Genomic DNA, 20,289 nt, shown 5'->3' on the forward strand with positions numbered 1-20,289 from the left:
TCTCAAAAAACCGACCAACCAACCAACCAAACAAACAAAACCCCCCAAAGCAAAGAAACTTAAATAAGTAATATTTAAGCTTAGCACAAAAATAATACACTGCTTGGAGATAAAATAAGAGTAAAATTAAAGTTCAAGAGTGGCTTTTATTTGAACCAGTAACGACGAAGATGATTAAAGAAAGACATTGTCTAAATCATATATTAGGTTGCTAAAAGTATTTTATAAAGCTACAAGCACCTAAATATTTTTTCTTACATATGGCAAGATGTTTTAGCAGTCATGGTGCAGGAGATACATTATCAATACTGAGGTCTATCTCACAAAGTATATCTGATTTGGAAACAGATTTTTAAAAATGCTCCTGTTTTGTCCATTATGTAAATGTCAGCATTATTACCCTGCAGGAGGGCTATGAATGGATGGACTATTATTTCCTTACCTGGTGGCATAAGTTTCATAAGTACTCTTGCTGCATCTCTAAGAGATGGCATATTCAGGCTACTACCTAAGTCGGCAACTTCCCAAAGGAAAGAGATATATTTGGAATGCAGTGACATTATCTAGAATATAAAATACATAAAATCTGTGAATTGTACTCAGAAAAGGTTTTTAGGTATAAAAGCTCATCTATTCCTTATACCCAAAGTAAGTTTTCTGCTGAAAAAATCACATTTGCATAATTATTTAATTTGAAATGATGTGCCTTCATTTTACAAATACACTGATTCCTCAGTGATGCAAAATAACTACATAATTTATTAAATTTTATTAAACTACTTTAAAAATTTCAGGTGTTATATTTTTTTCCCCTGGTACTGGGGATCAAACTTGGGTCCTCACACTTGCAAGGCAGGTGGTGGAACCACGGAGCTACACCACTGGCCCTTAATTTATTTATTATTTTTTGATACCAGGGATTGAACTCCGTACCAGGCACGGAACCACTGAGCTAAATCCTCAGCCCTGAGGTGTATTGTTTTCTAAACTAATTTCACATGGTACTCAGAAATTTATATAAAAGCCATCTTGCTCTCTTACGAGATACACTAACCAAGAGATTTGTGTAATTACAGATGGAACAATTTTTAAGAGGATTTAAAGAAAGGTTAAGAAAGGAAAGTTGTTTCTTTGCAAATGATATGTAACAAATTGAGAAATACAGATCATATTTTAAAACATTTCTACAGATAGACTAATACAGCAGTAGTTTATAAAGATACTCTATACTTATTAGTATAAAGATACTCTATACTTATTTATACTAATAAGTATAAAGATACTCTATACTTATTAGTATAAATAAACTATAAGATTTCTATTATTTTAAACTCAAAAATTAAGGAATCGTTTAAAAAAAAAGAATCCTTTTAAGCAGTTAAATGCTAAGTTATTTGACCTTTCAACCCTTTAGTGAAAACTTAACAGAATCAAAGATATTTTATGCATTTCTTCCTATTTTCAAAGATAGTATGATCTTTTGCAGACAATAGTTACTCACCACCCCAGGCAAACAACTTTCTACTTCAGGATTAGGATCATCACTATAGAGATTTTGGTGGTTTCTAGGGGGTCCAGCTGAAGGGCTATCAGGACGTGAAGACACGTTGGAATTGATTTGTGTAAGCTTAGCTGTAATTAACTGAAAATGGAAATATACTTTGTGTTAAAAATAAAATACTTTTACAAATAAAAGAAACTAGAAGTGTCAAAGCGTTAATCTCATCTTTTGAAAAATACTATCCAACATAACCTTGTAGTACAATCCTTCCTTATTATTCTCCAGATTGGTTCCAAGATCCTTGTGGACACCAGGAAGCTCAGGTCTCTTTTGTACACTGCTTCATACCACATACACCACCTTCCTATAATTTAAATCTTCCTGTATTTTAAATACTATACAATTATTATTCCTAATATAGTACTAGGTAAATGCAGTATGTTTTTTTAAAGAATAATGGCTCCAAAAAAGTCTGCACATGTTCTGCACAGTACAGATGAAAGTTTTTCATAGTTTTACCTATGTTTGGTTAAATCCATACACGAGGAACCCTAAAGCTACAGTGAACAAAACCCAATTTATTTCATCCACTATTACATTATATGACATCTACCTTATTTGATATAATCTAAATACTATCAGACACAGACACCTAACAGTAAAATGCTCATTTATTATTTATCAAATAATACAAACTTATCTCAATAGTTTTGGGGGAATATTTGAAAATTAGATCTACTTACTGATTTATCCTTTAAATTTAATTGTCCAATTAGCTTTCTGTCATCTAGAGAATCTAACAGCTCACCATCCACAAACAGTTCAACTTTTGTACGGGCTACATTGGCTTTAATTTGATTGAGAATACATCGTCGTATTGAACCAACTGTATCATTTGTGTGAGACGGGATGTCCAAGTCATGTCTGCGCTGGTTGGGAAATCGAACTATAAAAGATAGATGTTTGCCACGAAATGCTCTGGGAGAAAAACACACACACAAAAAAGCACCACATATTGAGTTATATGCCAAGAGAATAAAGCTGGAGATTATTTTTTAAATTAAGCATCAGGATAAAAAAATATGCTAACAGTCAAGTTTTAGTGAGCTCTTAAAATATCAAAATTTTATCAAATTGTAGACATACCTGAATAAATATTCTCTTCTCACAAGTAATGACAGAAAATCAGTAATATTAAAAAAAGTTATATTTTTCAATTAAATATGCTTGATCTAGAAAGTCTCGTTAATATTAAAGAACTTACTTATTCAGTGACTTAATTTGTAAGTACGTTATCTCACAATACAGAGGTTGTATAGATGAAAAGGAGAATTTACTGAATTATTTCATACTGATAAGTTCTTAAATGTAAAGTCAGTTTAACATAGACTATTTAGATCCTTGTAATATTAAAAGTGTTTAGTAAGCAGCTCATAGGATTTCTTTCTTCCTTTTCTTTCTTTCCCTTTTTTTTTTTTTTGTTACCAGGATCAAACTTGGGACCCTGCAGTTGGGAGGCAGGTGGCAGTACCACTGAGTTAAAGCCTTGGCCCAACGTTTCATTTTAGACAGGGTAATTATTATAATATAAAAATTTAAAAAATGTTACTTGCAAAAAAATCAATGACACACTTAACAGTCAAGAAAAAGAAAAAATTATACTTAACGGCAGATGCCTTTCCATAGTAGACAAGAAATAAATATACTGCAATACAGAACAAACTTTAATTCATGTAAGATTTAAATGTTTTAAATGACACAAATCAAGAAATGAAAATTTGTCACAGCTTTCCTAAAAGTCTAGGAAAATATTAAGTAACTGGAAATTAACATTGAATAAATTTTTTGCAAACCTTGACATAGGTAGAATCATTCTTTCCTTCTGATAATCACTGTCACATTCATTTATGTATTCTCGTAAAACAGTTAATACTCGAACCATGTGTATAGTTTCTTGTCTTGTACAGCTATTACTGTCTTTGTCCCCATCCAAAACACACAGGGTATTATATGAAGCTTTCAAACGATCAAAGCAAGACTGAATGAAGTTTTCATGAATTATCACCTGCAAATATAGGCCAAATAAATACAGCTCAGATTATGTTAATTTCCTTATTCAAATTTTGAAAATCACATGACATCAATTCAATAAAAAGATGTTAAGAAAATTTTTTTTTAGTACTTGTTTGCCATTTGTGCGGTTTGCAATCATCTTGGGAGTGTTTATTATATGTACACTCCTTAGAGCTTGTTAATTAACCCCCTTTCCAGCCCTTCTCTCTTCCCTGGGCAGTTTTCCCTGTTTTCTCAAACTTGTTGATATTATATGTAAACATGTTATAGCATGTTTACATTAATTGGGCTTTTTATGACAGCAAAAAATTTTAAACACAACTCTTAACTAAATCGTATTTAACTAGTACTAGTAAAATATTAGCTAATATGAAATAAAATGAATCAATCCCTGGACTAAGGGGTTACCAAATAAGGAAATCAGAGTTTTGAACCTGGCAACATGTAAGAATGAACAATTACATGATTTGTGTCCATTTACCTAAGAAAAATTCCAGGGCTGAAAAATTTAGCTCAGTGGCACTTGCCTGCCCTGCAAGTGCAAGGTCACGAGTTCCAGCCTCAGTACCACACTCTCCCCCCACCCCTGCCGGAAAAAGAAAAAGAAAAAATTCCAATCACAGAATAATATTCTTTTGGTTGGAACTACTTAAAGGACATATGTGGATTAAATACTTAAATATATTTGATTAGATTTTTAGAAATTCACTTTAGATAATGCTATTTTAATCTATTAGCACTTCAAGCCTTACCTGATTGCTCTGCAATCTGGGGCCAAGATTTGTGCATATTTCTTTAAGAAGATCTATAGCTCTGCAGGCAATGTCGTCATTACTCTGAATAACAACCTAATTTCAAAAAAGATTACAATATTAATATTCCTTAGTACATTCTAATTTTGCACTTAAATTCAAATCATATCAATTATTTTAAAAACATTCTCCAATAATGTGTGATAGTTATCTAAATGTAGTGAAATAAATAAGAAGTCAGTCTGATGTTTTTAAAGGGTAATTCAAACAAGATACAAAAATTGAGATCTGGGTCTGGTGGTTCATGTTCATAATCCTAGCAGTTAGAGAGGATGATTCCAAGTTTAAGTTCCACCTGGACAATTTATCTTATCTGGGGAGTTTATCTTAGAATAACAAATTTATAAAAAAGTCAGGATGTATCACAGTGGGAAGGCTGTGATCAATTGCCAGTAGTAAAAACAAACAAAGCAAGCTAAAAATCCTATTTACAAAAAACATTGTCTCACTACCTCCAAAGATTTCCTCAATTATCTAATATCAAGAATTTTTTATTTGATCATCTTTATAATCCCTGGACTTCAAAAAATTTCAAGGGATGACCTTATAAGAATTTTACAACAGAAAAGAAAGAAAATAGGAAACTGAGACAAGAACACAGGATTTTTTAAAAACTTAGCTTTCTACCATTTTTAAAAATTACTATTTACCAAGGGTACTGGTTTAAAAAATTTTTTTATTTTTGTTACCAGGGATCGAACTCAGCACCTTGTGATTGCAAGGCAGGTGGTAGAACAAATGAGTTAAATCCCTGGCCCAGGTTAAAATAATTTTGAAAACCATTAGTTGTAATGGATGACCAAAATAAATATCTCAGTCTACGTAAAGTTTAACTGCAAAATATAAAAATAAAATGCATCCTAAAAGTAATATAAGCTACATTATATTTTAAAAGGCAAGATATCAACTATCTAAATGTAAGTTAGTTTTAGATACCATAACATTTACTCTACAATTGTGCAAATATACTGTAATTTAAAGTGTCAATAAAATTATTTAGTAAACATTTTGTAATAGTGATCATCTTTGCCATTCATTATCATAGTAACACTATTATAAACCCCTCTTATACATGAAGGCACAAGATAACTTACATAGAAATTGAAGCATGGTTAGTTAGTAAGGCATGTAAGTGTTAGTGCACCTCTACAGAAGATCAGAATAGAGCATAAAAGGAGTAACACTAACAAATATAAGAAAAATAACAAAAAGCTTAAGATAAGCAAGTACAACACCATTCGGTGCGTAGGACAAGATCAAAATTGTATAAACACACAAGAAAATTATGATTCACAAACCTCTCGTACATTTGCAAACAAAAATCCCTACTTTTTACTTACCCTCCAAAGGTAGTCTAATCCTATCAATTCCAAGTCATCCATCATATAGCCTCTTCTTTTTGCTACTAGCTTCCCTTCTTTACAATTAACAGCTTTGAAGAATCTTTCAAAACACTTTATTCCATTTTCAGTCAACAGGGTAGGATCAAGCTGTAGGACATTACTTTCAAAAAAATCCTTAATAATATCAGGATCTAAGTCTGGTTCATCCCCCATTATCCTGAAGTACCACTTAAAACAGGCTTCACGATCACTAAGATAAAGTGCATTCTCTGCTAAACACTTCCATATTTGTTTTGCCTGGGAAGCACGGAGCCACAATTGACCATCCTCCAATAAAAATCTTGGAAAAACAAACCAATAATTAAAGTCAATATAATTTTATTCTCAAAAGCATGTTATTTGATATTCATAAAATATTTTCACATTAATTACATCATCCAAAGTATTCCTTCTATATAGTTTTATCTCTTAAGCACCCATTTGAAATTATGAAAACTAGAGTAATTCATTTAAATAACAAGTATTCATTAGATAACCAAATGTACCAGCAACTTTGCCAGGTGATGTGACTGAAATCAGTATTTTTCCCTATTCTGAAAGAGCTGCTTTTGAAACAAGATAATTCATTAACCTGACTGCTTAGACAGATACCTTTGAAAACCAGGGTGGACACAAAACAACTTCAAGAAATAAATAACTTAGGAATGATTTCTGTTAATAATTATCATTAGATATTTCAGTATTATGTGATATAGCCAGGAGTGGTGGTGCAAACCTGTAAAAGCCCAACACTCTGTGATATTGACGCAGAAAAATCACAAGCTTGAGTGCAGCATGAGCAACTAAGTGACTTAGTGAGACTCTGTTTCAAACAAACAAACAAAATGGCTGGTAGGACTGGAGATTTAGTTTAGTGTCATCACCCCTGCCTGACAAGCCCAAGGCCCTGAGTTCAATGCCCTGGATTCTAAATTTTATTATGAAAACTGATTAATTCTAATCCATATTTCTGAGAAGCATACCTAAGGGGCACAATACATACAATTTAAAAACAAATTCTGAAGGCCAAGCATTTAGCTCAGTGGTTCTACCGCCTGCCTTGCAAGTGCAAGGTCCTGAGTTCTGTCCCCAGTGCCAAAACAAACAAACATATTTTTAACATGTCAGGCTAGTGTTTTCCCATGCTGTTAAACGAAAGGACTTTAAATAAATGTGATACATCTATGTACCTATTCCTGTAATCTCACCAGTTTGGAAAGCTAGGGCAGAAAGATCATAATTTCAAGCCCTGTGTAAGACTGTCTCAAAAATAATAAAAGGGGCTGGGAATGTAACTCACAGGTCGAGTTCCACAGGGTTCATTTAACCTCCCCACCTCAGGAATAAATGTTATTTAATCCCAAAATTTAAAAATAGCTAAAGTTGAACCAAAATTTTAAAAATATTTAATAATGACTACACAGGGTAATGCTATATTGAACTTCTGGAAATGCATCTCATGTAGGCAAACATTTCAAAGTTTAAATGTCCACCTAATACTTGACCAACACAATTCTTTTCTGTGCCTTAGAGAAAATAGCACTAATTGTTTAAACAAACCTAAGGAAGTTAAGTCGTTCTTGGACTTCTTGAATATGACTAAATCTACTCCCAAGTCTGAGAGTTTCGGGGTCATAGTCTTTATGATCTGCAAAATTAACAAAAACTATGAATTAATTATACACAGGAATGTACCACATCACTGTTACCTTTAGTTAAGAGAAATCAGAAAGTCAACAATCATTTCATTAAGACATATTATAGTGGAATCAACATATATTGAATTTCCTCTAAAAATACAATTTTTACATTAAAAAAAAAAAGTTTGCTAAATGAGTGGTTGAAAATAACTTTAAGTAACTTCCGCTCCATTCTTCTACACGGAAGCAATTGGTAAGAACAGCTATGATTTTTTTTTGTTATACTAAAATTTTAGAGAAAATGTTTCAGCATTTAAATATAGAATTACTTTATTTACCTGTAGAAAAATCAAGATGATAGAATATGTTGTTGAATCACATTAACTTATACAATTATCTCAATCATTAGGCTCTGAATGTTTAGTAAGAGAAGAGCACTTAAAAAAAAAAAGCTTTAAATGTATTTTATTAATATCAATTAGTGAAGAGAAAAAGACTCAGCATTTATTGATGGGAAACCAAGTAAGGAAGAACCAAGTTTAAGGCTAGCATGGGTAAATAAGCAATTTTCCAAGCTCACTGCAAGGTAAAAAAAGAAATGGTTATAGATCTAGCTCAGTGCAAAGGTGTTGGGTTCAATTATAAGTACTATAAAAAACAAAAACAGAAAAAAAAAAAAAGAAAAACAAACCCCAAGACATCTATTCTTGGAAAATACTGTTTAGTATAAAGATGCTTCATTCAGGAAGGTAGGACTCAACTAAAAAATTTACCCCAACATGTATATCACTCTGTAAAGGAACTTTAATACTTAGTAATTTGATAATCTACAGGGAATACTGAAGCCACTCGCCATTAGATGTCAAGAGGACAATCCTGTAATTTACATAAGCAACTCACTGTATCCTTTTAAATTATTTAAAAATGTTCTTTAAAAATTAACATTAAAGCACACCCAAACAAAAACGGAAGGAAAATCTATCTTGAGCCCCAAAGTTATCTTATCATACACACCTGTAACATATGATCTCATGCTATCCATGTAAGTTGCAAGGTTTTCTGCTACCAAAGTAACTAAGACATGATTGTGCTGAAGTTGGCTGATTAAATCATGGCGATAAAATATATGGGGACTTCGCTGAATTTGACTGAAATGAGAATTTAGCAGTATAATTAAGCTAATGAAAACTACTATACTTCATTGAGTTTACAGAGACAAAACACTAGCTATTAAATGTTTAAAATTTTACATTTCTAAAAAAAAGTGGTCAATAGCCTTTAATAATAATAATAGTAGCAGTAGTAATAATAATATATGTCTCAAAGCAGTATCTCAGTGCTCTTACGTTACATAAAAACTACCACCCATCAATATTCCTCATCAAATAAATTAACCAGGACTACAATACAATTTAGTGGTAAAGAGTTTGCCTAGTATGCCCAAAGCCCTGGATTTGATCCTGCAACTATTTTCCTGTGGCTATTAAAAGATACCTGTTGCTATTTCCATATTTTGAGATATTCAATCACACCAAATGCTTTACTTATTTATTAATTTATTGGTGAAGCCACCTGCTTTGGGAGTATTATACTACTGCATCTAACTACAAACTGAGGCAATGTCTGTGACCAAAAAAGGTGGTGGGTAAAATATCAAAGTATGTCTTTCATAAATAAGTACTACTGTGTTTTCTTCAGTGGTTATCTCCATGGAATTCTCTAATTTTATGTGACTTCTTCTAGGAAAAATACAGTAAAAATTCAACTTAAAAAATATTCCACTTTGGAAACAAGTACTGCTTGGCATGACATTTGTTATGGTTTGGGTCTAGATGTCCCTCCCCTCAAAGCCTCATGCGGTCATAGGCGGCTTTATCTATATTCTAGAATCTAGAGTGTTTGATGCTGGGATTAAGGGCGAGTAATTATTAAACCAGTACACACTGATTGGTTTGGCCCTGCTCTAATCATGGTAGTCTGGATAACAAAAAAGGGGCAGACAGATATGTTAAGCTCCCCTTGTTGCTTTTACTATCTTTGGCCTGTTATGAACTGTTGCCCCTCTGTCACATGCCAGCCTACAATGAAGCCAGCCAATTTTGGACTGAAACCCTTATAAAACTGTGAGCTAAATAAACATTTCCCCTTTAACTTTGGGTGCTGGGCACTTTGTCTCAGCAACAAGAGAAAAGTAACACAAAATTTAAAGTTAATAAAAATGTTAAGAACACAGCTGATTAAGTCATGCACACTGTAAACTGTAAGACTATAAACTACTGTATAAAACCCTACCACATGGGCCTGTGTCGAACAATGGGCAAAAGACAGAAGAACAGGGCAAAGGCTGGGGATTTAGCTTAGTGGTTCTGCTGCCTGCCTCACAAGCACAAAGACCCGAGTTCGATCCCCGGTAACCAAAACAAAAACAAAAGCAACAAAAAAACAAAACCCAAACAAACAACACAACAAAACAAAAAAACCACCACCATCACCACCACCAAAAACAAGACAAAACAGGGCAAAAGAAGGAAAACTGAATTGAGATGTGATATAAAAGCCAACTATTCTACTGATTTTAACTGCTGAATTAAGAAGCAGAAGGTAATCATTTAGATTTAGATACTTAACTGCTTATTATTAAGCAGATAATATTATTAAGCAGTTATTAATATTACTAATATTAAGATGTACTGTACACATTACTTAACCAAAATGGATCAGAAAAGGAACTGCTGGAATTGTTGTATTGGTCCAAATAGTTTTTCTCCCTTTAAAGTTAGCTTATATGGGTATTTTCAAAATAATAAAATTATCTGCACCTTACCTTACATTTTGAGGTGCTTCACCAAACAAACTACAAATTTCTCTTATTTGTTTCAGGGCAGGAATTACCCATTTGTCATTTGATCGAAGTTCTTCTACAAAATGGTCTATCCACTGAATCTTTTGTGTATTTTGATCCTTACAAACATACAAACATTTATACTTTAAATGGATCAGTCTTATATCTTCAAAATCTTTTGAAAATTACAAAGCAGAGAAGCATTTAAACTCAGCCTGACAAAACTTATAATGTTATAGTCAAACAAAATGTTTTAAGTATATTATTTTGAAATACAAAGCAGTATTGTAAACTCAATGTTCCATGGTTTGATTATATTTCAGATACAAATATTTCCCAAGTAGATGCAGATTCATAGAAATTTTGAGGAAAAGGTAATTTTGTAAGAATTATTTTAAATTCTGTAAAATTTTATTATAAAAACATTAATTTTGCCATGGTTCCTCAAAGCACTTTGGATAGAATCAAAACCAATGAAGACTGAAGTTAAAAAAAGGCAAGTCTATAAATGTAGTAAAATCTAGAATCCAGTAATACAGCAAAATAAAAAGTGTGAAGCAATTATGTGAATTAACTACTAGGTGTATAATAACACTTATAACAACTTCATTGTTTTGTTTCCCTATACTTTAAATAAAATATCACTCAATCAAATAACAACAAAATTTAATGAGTAATAACAAAGAACTAGAATACTGTCATTTGATTTTTTACAACCCAAAAGTGTAAGTTGACCTTGATAGATTGGATTAAACCAGAGTCCAAGGTAAAAGAGGGAGAGGCTAAAAACATAAAAGCTGGGGCTAAGGATATAGCTTAGCAGTGCTGTATCTGCCTGGCAAGAGCAAGGTCTTCATTTGGATCCCCTTTAACAACAAAAGAAAACAAACCCCACACAAATGTCAAATCCTTCCTCATTTTAAAACAATATACCACAGCTGTGAGAGGCTGAAGCAAGGAGATTTTTGTCTGGGCCTAGCCTGGGTGACTTCCTATTTGCTCAGAGGTAAATAAATTCCCTATCTGCTGGTGGCAGCCACTATTTTTAAGTTAATTTAAGACCTAATAAAAATCTACTTTTATACTTCCAAAATCACTTACCAGCCTTACTTATAATCTCAGTGTCACATGTCTAACTATATCACTTTAACAAACAGTTTTGCCTATGTAAATCTCTGTGAAGTAAAATGCTTAGTTGATAATATATATATAACTTTGCTGAAAACACAAGATAGAGGAAGCCATGCTTCTCTAACAAAATTAAGCCAATCGGTCAAGATTATTTTAAATACAAGAGATGGATTAAAGTGAAAATCTGCAACTAAGTTCCTATGGTGTTGTAAAAACCAAACCAAACCAAATCAAACCAAAACCTCGAAAATAGCTGAGTGAACAACTAACTGCATACCTGGGAACAACTGCAATTTAATATTTTGGTGTGGGCACTGAGAGCTGCATCCATTATGTCTACAGGCACATCATCACTACGGGCCAGATTCCAAAGAAGGTTCAACACTTTATGTGCCATCACACCATCCTTATCGTCTTCTGCAAGACGACTTATCAGCTCAAGTAGCTTTTCACGTTGCGTTTTATTTGCATTTGTCCAACTTGCCTAAAAAAGATATTTAAATAATGTGAATACCTCTTAATTTCATAATTTCAACACTGACATTGATTTCTATCAGATAATTACTGCCTTTTTCTTTTTTTTTGGTACCAGGGATTGAACATGGGTCCTTGCGCTTGCAAGGCAGCCCACCAAACCACTGAGCTAAATACCTGGCCCAAGATAATTACTGCTTTAATCACATCTTTGTACAAACTAACATCCAAAGCATGTCTCACATTTACACAAATCCAACAACTTAAGTGAATACTAACCTCTCCTCAGGCTCCACTGGGAATCAAACTTAAGTCCTTATGCTTGCTACAAAGGGGAGACACCACTAAGCTAAATGCCCAGCCCTTAAATTTTCTAATTGCTAAATTCAATTTGAGAAGACTAGTATTCACAAGACACTCTTAATCCAAATTCCTGAAAGAGATCTGCATCAACAACTTTAAACTTTACATATAGTCTTCATTTAATGGTCTACTAGGTTAACTATTCATACTTGTGATCCATTACCTGGACTTAAAACCTGTCTTTTTTATTGTTCTGTACATTTGTATATCTTGTTTATAGAGCCGCAATGTCTTTTTTGTATCCCTTGTTTTTACAGTACTGTAGTTTTTGCTGCTTCTACTCTGCAGCATAGTTCAGTAAATGCAAAGACATGAAGTTGGAGTTTCTTTTGAGCATTTATTTGTTCTGCATATTGTGATGTATGTACCATATACAATTCCTCATTTAGTGACCAATTCATTTCCTGACTTTACATTCTGATTTTTAATGGTGTAAAACACTAATGTATTCAGCATGTATGGAATGATATTCTCTCACCACAATAAGTAATGGAAGTGAGTTGGAGTTACAGGAAACAAAACACCTCCGGCCCTAATTAAATGGATCAGATGTAGCTGGGTATGGTGGTACACATAATCCCAGCAGGAAGGGCTGAGACAGTCTCATCAGACACTATCTCATTCCATTCATCTTCATCCCTCATAAAGGAGAACAATGCAAAGGCTTTCACTGAATTCAGTCTCCAGCATCTCTCCTTCCACAAGCCCTAAATCACATCTAATTGTAGAAAAAACACACTGGGATCTACGGAAAGGAAACAAGTCAGCAAACACAGCATTCATCAAAATTAAAAAATCTAGGACCAGGTGTGGAGGACTGAGATGTTCAAGGCCATACTGGCCTAACAGTGAGTTCAATACACATAAGGAGATCTATTTCTAAAAAACCCAAAAATAAAACAAAAAAGCCCTACATAACTTAACATAAACAAGTAGTAAAAGTTTCCGATAAAAAGATTAATAAAAGAATCTACTGAGTGACAGAAAGTTTGTTTTGTGTTTTTTTTGGTTTTTTTGAGACAGGGTTTCTCTCACTATGTGGTTCAGACTGCCCTGGAACTCACTGTGTATCCCAGGCTGGTCTCGAACTCACAGCGATCCTCCTGCCTCAGCATCCTGAGTGCTGGGATTACAGGCATGTGCCACCGTGCTCAGCATGACAGAAAAGTATTTTAAACCATTTAACTCACAAATAACTATCATCTAGAATTCATGAAGAACTTCATAAAGTCAAGTTCAACCAACACTATTGCAACTTGGGAGGTTTGTGTAATTAATTTGCCAGCAAAGTCAGGCTTCACTTAAGCAAACATGTTTCAGGAACATACATTTGCCATCCATCTTGGTTAAAACCTAGTCTTTCAGCATATAAAAATATAGACAATTTGGAATGATCAGAGAACCTGAAACACTCCAAGTATATCCACACATGAAAAGCAATGTATCTGGAAGCCTGTCTTCATATAGTAAGTAATTACCTCAAACAGGATACAGATCTAAATAGAACAATTAAAACAATTCTGATAAATATATTACACAGGAAAAAAAAAAATCTTTGAAAGCCTGGACTAGACAAATGATATCCCAAACATGAGAAGAAAATCACACAGATAGAAAGAAAAAAAGTTTATCAAAATTTAAAACCATCTATGCAAAACAGGTAAAAGGCTTAATGAAAGCTCATGATTGGTTTCAAAAGGCTGAGAAACAACTAATGTAATGAGAAGGATTGGAAGTATACCTCTGTGCAGTATCTAGCATGTGCAAACTCCCAAACTGAATCTGAAGAACGGGAAGGTGGAGGGTGTATGTTTATGTTAAGAAGCAAACATTCATGAAAAGGAAAATAAGAATAGCACCCAAAATGCAAAAACCATTCAATTACAGAGTAGGAAAATAAATTTCAGATTCGTTTAATTGCCAACAAGCAAGAATCTGCAAAAATAAACACTGAGCAAGGGTTACAAATAACTTCTTTAAGAGTCACAGGGTTACCCAGAAATCAAATATTTGTACAATACTAATTATATATGTACCATGTAACTGAAGACAGGATTATGTGCACACTACAAATGACTAACTCTCTTCATCTTTGATATTCTTCCAGAGAACCGTAATACCTTTTAAAGTCTTTTTTCTCATTATTTCATTCTATTATTTAACATGTATAAAAAGGGACAGTGGCCAGAAGAATTAACTTGTCAAAACTGTTGAAAGAATCTTCTGTCATAATTCATTATGACACAAACTATATTTTTAAGATCTGATCTGCAAAAACAATAATGACTGTTTTCTATACCAAATATTCTCCAGTATGTATCAGTATGTGCGGCTGGCTAAAAGCAAAACAGACCTATTTAAGATTTTCACTTATAGGGAAGTGTCATATTTCATTATTTGAACAATTACCTTAAAGCAATCAAAGAGATGATCAAGTTGCTCAGGAGAAAAATTCCACGCCAACTTTGCTAGTAGGCCATGTACATTTTTCACAATGGCTTCATGTTTCCCTGCCTGTTGGAGGAAATACAATTTTAAAACAACCAAGTAAAAACCACTTTAATATTAAACATTTCTATTATCTTCATATGAAGTTAAAACAAAATTCACAATACTTCAAATATTACTTAAAACTCAGCAATATAATTTTTGGGCATATATATATTTAAGGGATTTGAGAAATGCATATAAAAACTGATAGGATTTTACCATAATAACTATGCTAAAGTAAAAACAATTTAGAATAGTGTGTTGTTTCAAATACTAAAAACTTAAGGATCCAATAAAGAGTAATAATTTCCTTTTTTTTTTTTTTGGTACTGGGGATCAAACTCAGGTTCTTGTGCTTGCAATGCAAGCCGGTGGAACCACTGAGTTAAATCCCCAGCCCAAGATTCACTATTTTGTTTGGTTTGAATTTCTAAAAATATCTTTTGTGCTTGTTGTGGGGCACACAACTGTATTACCAGCATTCTGAAAGACTGAGGCAAGAGGATTAAAAGTTCAAGTCCTGCTGGGCGTGGTGGCACACGCCTGTAATGCCAGCACTTGGGAGGCTGAGGCAGGAGGATCACTGTGAGTTCAAGACCATCCTGGGCGACACAGTGAGTTCCAGGTCAGTCTCAACTACATAGTGAGACCCTGTCTCAAAAAACAAAACAAAACAAAACAAAAGAAAACAAAGTTCAAGTCCTATCTAGACAAGTTAAGTAGACTGGTTGAGGAAAAAAAACAAAGAGAGATTTAGATACACCCCATAGTAAAGGCCCTCCCATGTCAATTCCTAATAACACACACATTCACACGCACATTTGTAATCTAGTGCTTAATATTTTGCAAGTGATCTGTGAGTAGAAATCAGTCATTAAGATAATAAAATAAATGATGTATTATTTTTCTAAAATCAATGACCTTATGAAAAGTCACAATGTGCTACAAGCATATTTTAAAAACTAATATAGTACACTGTGAATCCTCAGACATGTTTCTTCATATATTTCATAGTAAAACTCTAGCAATTATAGATTTTTTTATACTCCTTCAAACAGAAGTTCCTTTAATAATTATTTTACTATTGGCTCTTCTCTAAACAACCTATAAATGTTTGTATCTATAAAGATGGGGAATTCTAAAAATAAAATTATTGGCAGGATGTGATACATATATAGCAAGTGAATTTCTAAAATTCGATCAATATAAACTTGCATGTCATTACAGTTCCCTGGTTCTCTAATATTTAAGAGTATTTCTTGTATAAAGAAATTCTTTACCTGTGCTGCCCAGATATTATCAAGATCCTGTAATGTAAGAGCTTCTTCTTTAATCACAAATTGAAGAATCTTCTCTAGCTTTTCCACATACTGTGGTTGATGAAGACTATCTTTTAAGACTATAGATAATATACTCTTTTGCTGTATCCATTCCTAAGGGAGAAAAATATGCATTTCAATACAGAAACTAAAAAGCCTTTTTTTTTTTTTTTTGGGTAATGGGTAATTGAACTCGGGACCTTGTGCTTGTGAAACACACACTGGCACCATTGAGCTAAATCCCTGGCTGAAAACCCATTAAAAAAAGGCAAAATAAACACAAAGTTCAATTTTCTAAATAATATAAATGAAAACTCAAAAGCCTAAACAATATACATGTTCGCATAATGAAAAGCTATTAATGTATGGTTCAATATTTTAATGCAAATTAAATGATGCAATAAATAATCCCATGGAATTCAATTTTGCATACAAAATATTCTCTTGTAAATTCACAAACTGTAGCACACTGATGTGCAATTAGTAATTTTATAGAATTACATTCTCCATACAGAGAAATACTACTATATATGCTGCATCAATATACCTCTCAAACTATCTGTTGAAAATACAGTTACTGTTGGAAGTGCACCTGGGTTCAATCCTCAATACAGGAAAAAAAATCGTTTTGTTTAAAATCATGATAAAACCTGATCCTTACAGATTTTATAATCTCAACTTGAGCTCTCTAAACAGTCATCACCAGATCAATTCCAGATCTATTATCTAAGCCTTTTTAAAAAGTCACTTCTGCTTCAGTTTAAACAAACCACTGAATTATAAAAAGCTTTACAAAGACATCTACCAAGCAGTTAAAGCTTATCAAACATTACCCTCAACACTTACAACAAGTAAATTATTAGTCACGATAATGAAGTTTTAGTGTCATAAGCTTAAAAAAAAAAATCACTTTTTGCTTTTGATGGTTCTAGCAGTAATTAGCAAGTAGTTTTCTGTAAGATTCTATCTGCCTTTTTTATTTTATGAAAACATAAAATTTCATAGTCAGAGAATACTAAGTTATTCCACCGTGTATTACTGTCTTAAAAGAAGTTACTCAGAATACAAGACATAAAAAGATTCTTACAAAAAATAAAACTTCTTCTGAATGAACTAAGATAAGCTGGTAACAAAAACCAATTAGTGTTTGTGTGTGTGTGTGTATTTTTTAAACAACGGAATCTGTAGTTTAGGGACTATTTGAATTTCTATTTCCCATTTATCTCTCCTGTCTTGTTCTTTATTTGCATTACCTGTAAATTTCTTAGCCATACAGGAATTCACAGGCAGGGACAAGGGGAAAAAATGAGAACCAAGACCTGTCATGTAAAGGTACAAGATCCCAATAATGAATGTAACTGTACTGTATACCGAAAATGTACCAATAAAATGAATGGGGGGGGGGAGAAAGAAAGAAAATGAAAGAAATTCACAAAAGTATCTTACTGTCATTTGTTCAGCTGTCAGCCACTCTTCTTCTTCACAGTTACCATGCTGGTGAGTATAAGATATACTAGATATTACCTTATTTATTTCATTCAATGCATTCATCTTCCCATTAAAGGAAGAAATCTGTAATAATCTGTAAGAGAAATTTGTATTAAATATCATTGTAAGAATTCACATGAATAATTTAAAGCAGAAAGTATCTTACCTGAGTATCATTTGTAATCTAAACATTTCTAAAGTTTTTTTAGTTTCTTCTCGTCCTGAAATCCTTGAAGCTAAATTCTTCAGAGAAGTAATAATCTCTGAAAGGGCATCATTTTTGGCTTCATTCTTTGCTTCTTTTTTAAATTCTTCATCACTTAACTTTTCTAATAACTGGGGAACAATTTCTATCACTGGAATGAAATATTTTTTCAATGTATGTTGAGTGAGAAACTCATAGCATTGGCCAAATGGTCTGAAAAAAAGACAGAAAATTTCTGGGAGTTTTTATCACATCACACCTAAATTCACAAATTAGTTTCAACATTTAAAACGTCAAGTTATGCAAAAAAAACAAAAAAAAAACTCATAAGAAACTGAAAATAATTTTAAAGAAACAGGAGCAATTTGTACAGTGCACTGAAAATGTTTCAAAATACAACTTACTTAATAAGAGCTGCAATTATTTGAATGTTTAATCCTGACCCATTAATAAAACGATCATGAAAAATCTGGAAGCCATTTAATATGCCAAATCTATTAATGAGATCCACCAGCCAACCCTGTAACAAAGTTAATAATAAGAATTAATTCTCTTAAGAAAAAAGTACTATGTGAAATGTATTTGCTTACAAAGACCAAAATTAAGACAATTCAATAAATCAATGCAATTATATCTTTACAAAACATTCAAAGTAATCGGATAAGATGGCCTTATACACACTTACACAAAACCTAAACCTTGTGCTTTGCTCTATGTAATTTTTTTTTTTTTTTTTTTTTTGGTACCAGGGATCGAACTCGGGTCCTTGTGCTTCAAAGCAGGCGGTAGAACCACTCACCCTGGCCATGTTCTCTGTATTCTTTCAGTCAGAAACACAGACAATAATTACCAAGTAGCTCAGAGGCAAGAGACTAGTATTTGTTCATGACTCACTTACCTATAAATACAAGTTAGGTATAGGTAATGTAACCATGTATGTTTCTTTCTATGCGTGCATGTAAAGTGAATTAAAAGATTAACTCAAAAAATGAATGAATGAATGAGTCAAGAATTAAGTAAGATTACAAAGATGTTTTCAAATATTGTTTACCTGAGAGCCGAACTCTGGGGGATGATAAATAATAGTAGAGGGGAGGCAACAGAGACTACTTTGCCACCCATCTTAGACAGAATTAATTTCTATAATACACCCAAAACTCCTCAAAAAATGGAAAAGACAAGTTCTTTTTTTAGTGGTAGAGGACAGCAAATTCAGGGTCCTCACTCTGAATTTCAACCCCAGACCTTTTAAAATGATTTTTTTTTTCTTGTATTGGGGATGAACTCAGGACACTGCACTTGTGAGGCAAGCTCAGTGCTACTGAGCTTAATCCCCAAGCGAGTTTTTGTTTTTCTTCTCCTCCCCCCTCCCCTCCCCTCCCCTCCCCTACTCTTCTCTTCTCTTCTTTTCTTTTCTTTTCTTTTCTTTTGTAGCAGAGTCTTTGTTGACCAGACTGGGCTAAAAATTGCAATTCTCTGCCTAAGCCTCCAAAAGTGCTGGGATTATTCTTGAATACTGACAGGCTTGGTGTGATGGAAATCCAAAGTTTAAAACTTCTGTTAAATCTGAGGGCCATTTTGTGGTGTTTTTCCTTATTCTTGTCTATTCTCCTAGCAAAGATAGCTTGGGGAAAGTAGGGATCTAACTTGTACGTTCCCATACCTGACTGACATGAAGAGAGAAAAAGGGCCTGACTTTACACTTTTTCTCACATGAGGGTTACCTGAGACAATGGCGTTCATACTGCTCAGGTGGACAAAACTGCCTTGAAATTTAGGCTAAAAGAAGATTAATTCACAAAAACAACGAGGAAACTACAGATCTGTAGACTACAAATTACTGAATGAAAAGAGTAAAAGATAAGGCATCAAGTACAATCAGAGGTGATAGACAAGAAAAATTACAGATTTAAAAAGCAGCCATGCAAACAGAGACCATGGAAATAAAAACTACACATAAAGCCTGAAGGAGACAAATGCCAGTCAGAGGCTGCCTAAAATTCATTCTGGGCTGATTAAAGGAAGGTATTCCTCTGCATTGGGGCCATTCCACAAGGACTCGTAAGTTTCCTCAGAGGCCCAATTTTCAACAAAATATGACAACAAATAGGAAAGGACGGTCTATTAAAAAACAACAAGAAAAAATAAATCTCTGGAAAATGTAACTACTTGACAAAAACTTTAAATGTCAGCTGTTCTCAAAGAGCTATGGTAAACACGGAGAGAAAACAAAGATAATCAAGGAAAATGATAAAATTACATTCATGCAGACAGAAAATGTAAAAATTCCATTAGATGAAAACACTGTATGAACTGAAAAATTCAATAGGAAACCCGAACAAGGCAGAATTAAGAGAGAAGTTGAAGACATATCATTACAAAATGCTAAGTTAGATGAAAGGAAAAACAATGAGTGAGGCGAAAAAACTCTTTAGAGAAACAGGGATAATAAATAAACTCTTTATTCCATTTTATAGAAAAACCACATCTTCTTTATCCAGTTTCCAACGGATGGGCAAATAGGCTGTTTTCAAGCCATAAAGAACGAGAAAATAGATTCATTTTTATA

General features: G+C 33.1%; 1 protein-coding gene across 1 annotated transcript in view; it reads right to left on the reverse strand.

Annotated features, from left to right (window-relative positions):
- Positions 1 to 320: 320 nt before the first annotated feature.
- The window catches only part of LOC104866935 (probable ubiquitin carboxyl-terminal hydrolase FAF-X), a 39,732-nt gene continuing 19,763 nt past the window's right edge, over positions 321 to 20,289 (reverse strand). The window contains exons 6-20 of the mRNA XM_010631173.3: positions 18,125 to 18,240; positions 17,682 to 17,933; positions 17,474 to 17,609; positions 15,989 to 16,141; positions 14,628 to 14,732; positions 11,659 to 11,865; positions 10,233 to 10,369; positions 8,423 to 8,556; positions 7,329 to 7,416; positions 5,727 to 6,069; positions 4,327 to 4,422; positions 3,355 to 3,566; positions 2,245 to 2,479; positions 1,502 to 1,642; positions 321 to 563 (exon numbers count right to left, since the gene is read on the reverse strand). Of these exons, the coding sequence (XP_010629475.1) occupies positions 321 to 563; positions 1,502 to 1,642; positions 2,245 to 2,479; positions 3,355 to 3,566; positions 4,327 to 4,422; positions 5,727 to 6,069; positions 7,329 to 7,416; positions 8,423 to 8,556; positions 10,233 to 10,369; positions 11,659 to 11,865; positions 14,628 to 14,732; positions 15,989 to 16,141; positions 17,474 to 17,609; positions 17,682 to 17,933; positions 18,125 to 18,240 (2,598 nt within the window). The remainder of the gene's footprint in view (positions 564 to 1,501; positions 1,643 to 2,244; positions 2,480 to 3,354; positions 3,567 to 4,326; positions 4,423 to 5,726; positions 6,070 to 7,328; positions 7,417 to 8,422; positions 8,557 to 10,232; positions 10,370 to 11,658; positions 11,866 to 14,627; positions 14,733 to 15,988; positions 16,142 to 17,473; positions 17,610 to 17,681; positions 17,934 to 18,124; positions 18,241 to 20,289) is intronic.

The sequence above is a fragment of the Fukomys damarensis genome, unplaced genomic scaffold, assembly GCF_012274545.1.
Source record: "Fukomys damarensis isolate Sample0158 unplaced genomic scaffold, DMR_v1.0_HiC HiC_scaffold_84, whole genome shotgun sequence".
NCBI classification, from domain to species: Eukaryota; Metazoa; Chordata; class Mammalia; order Rodentia; family Bathyergidae; genus Fukomys; species Fukomys damarensis.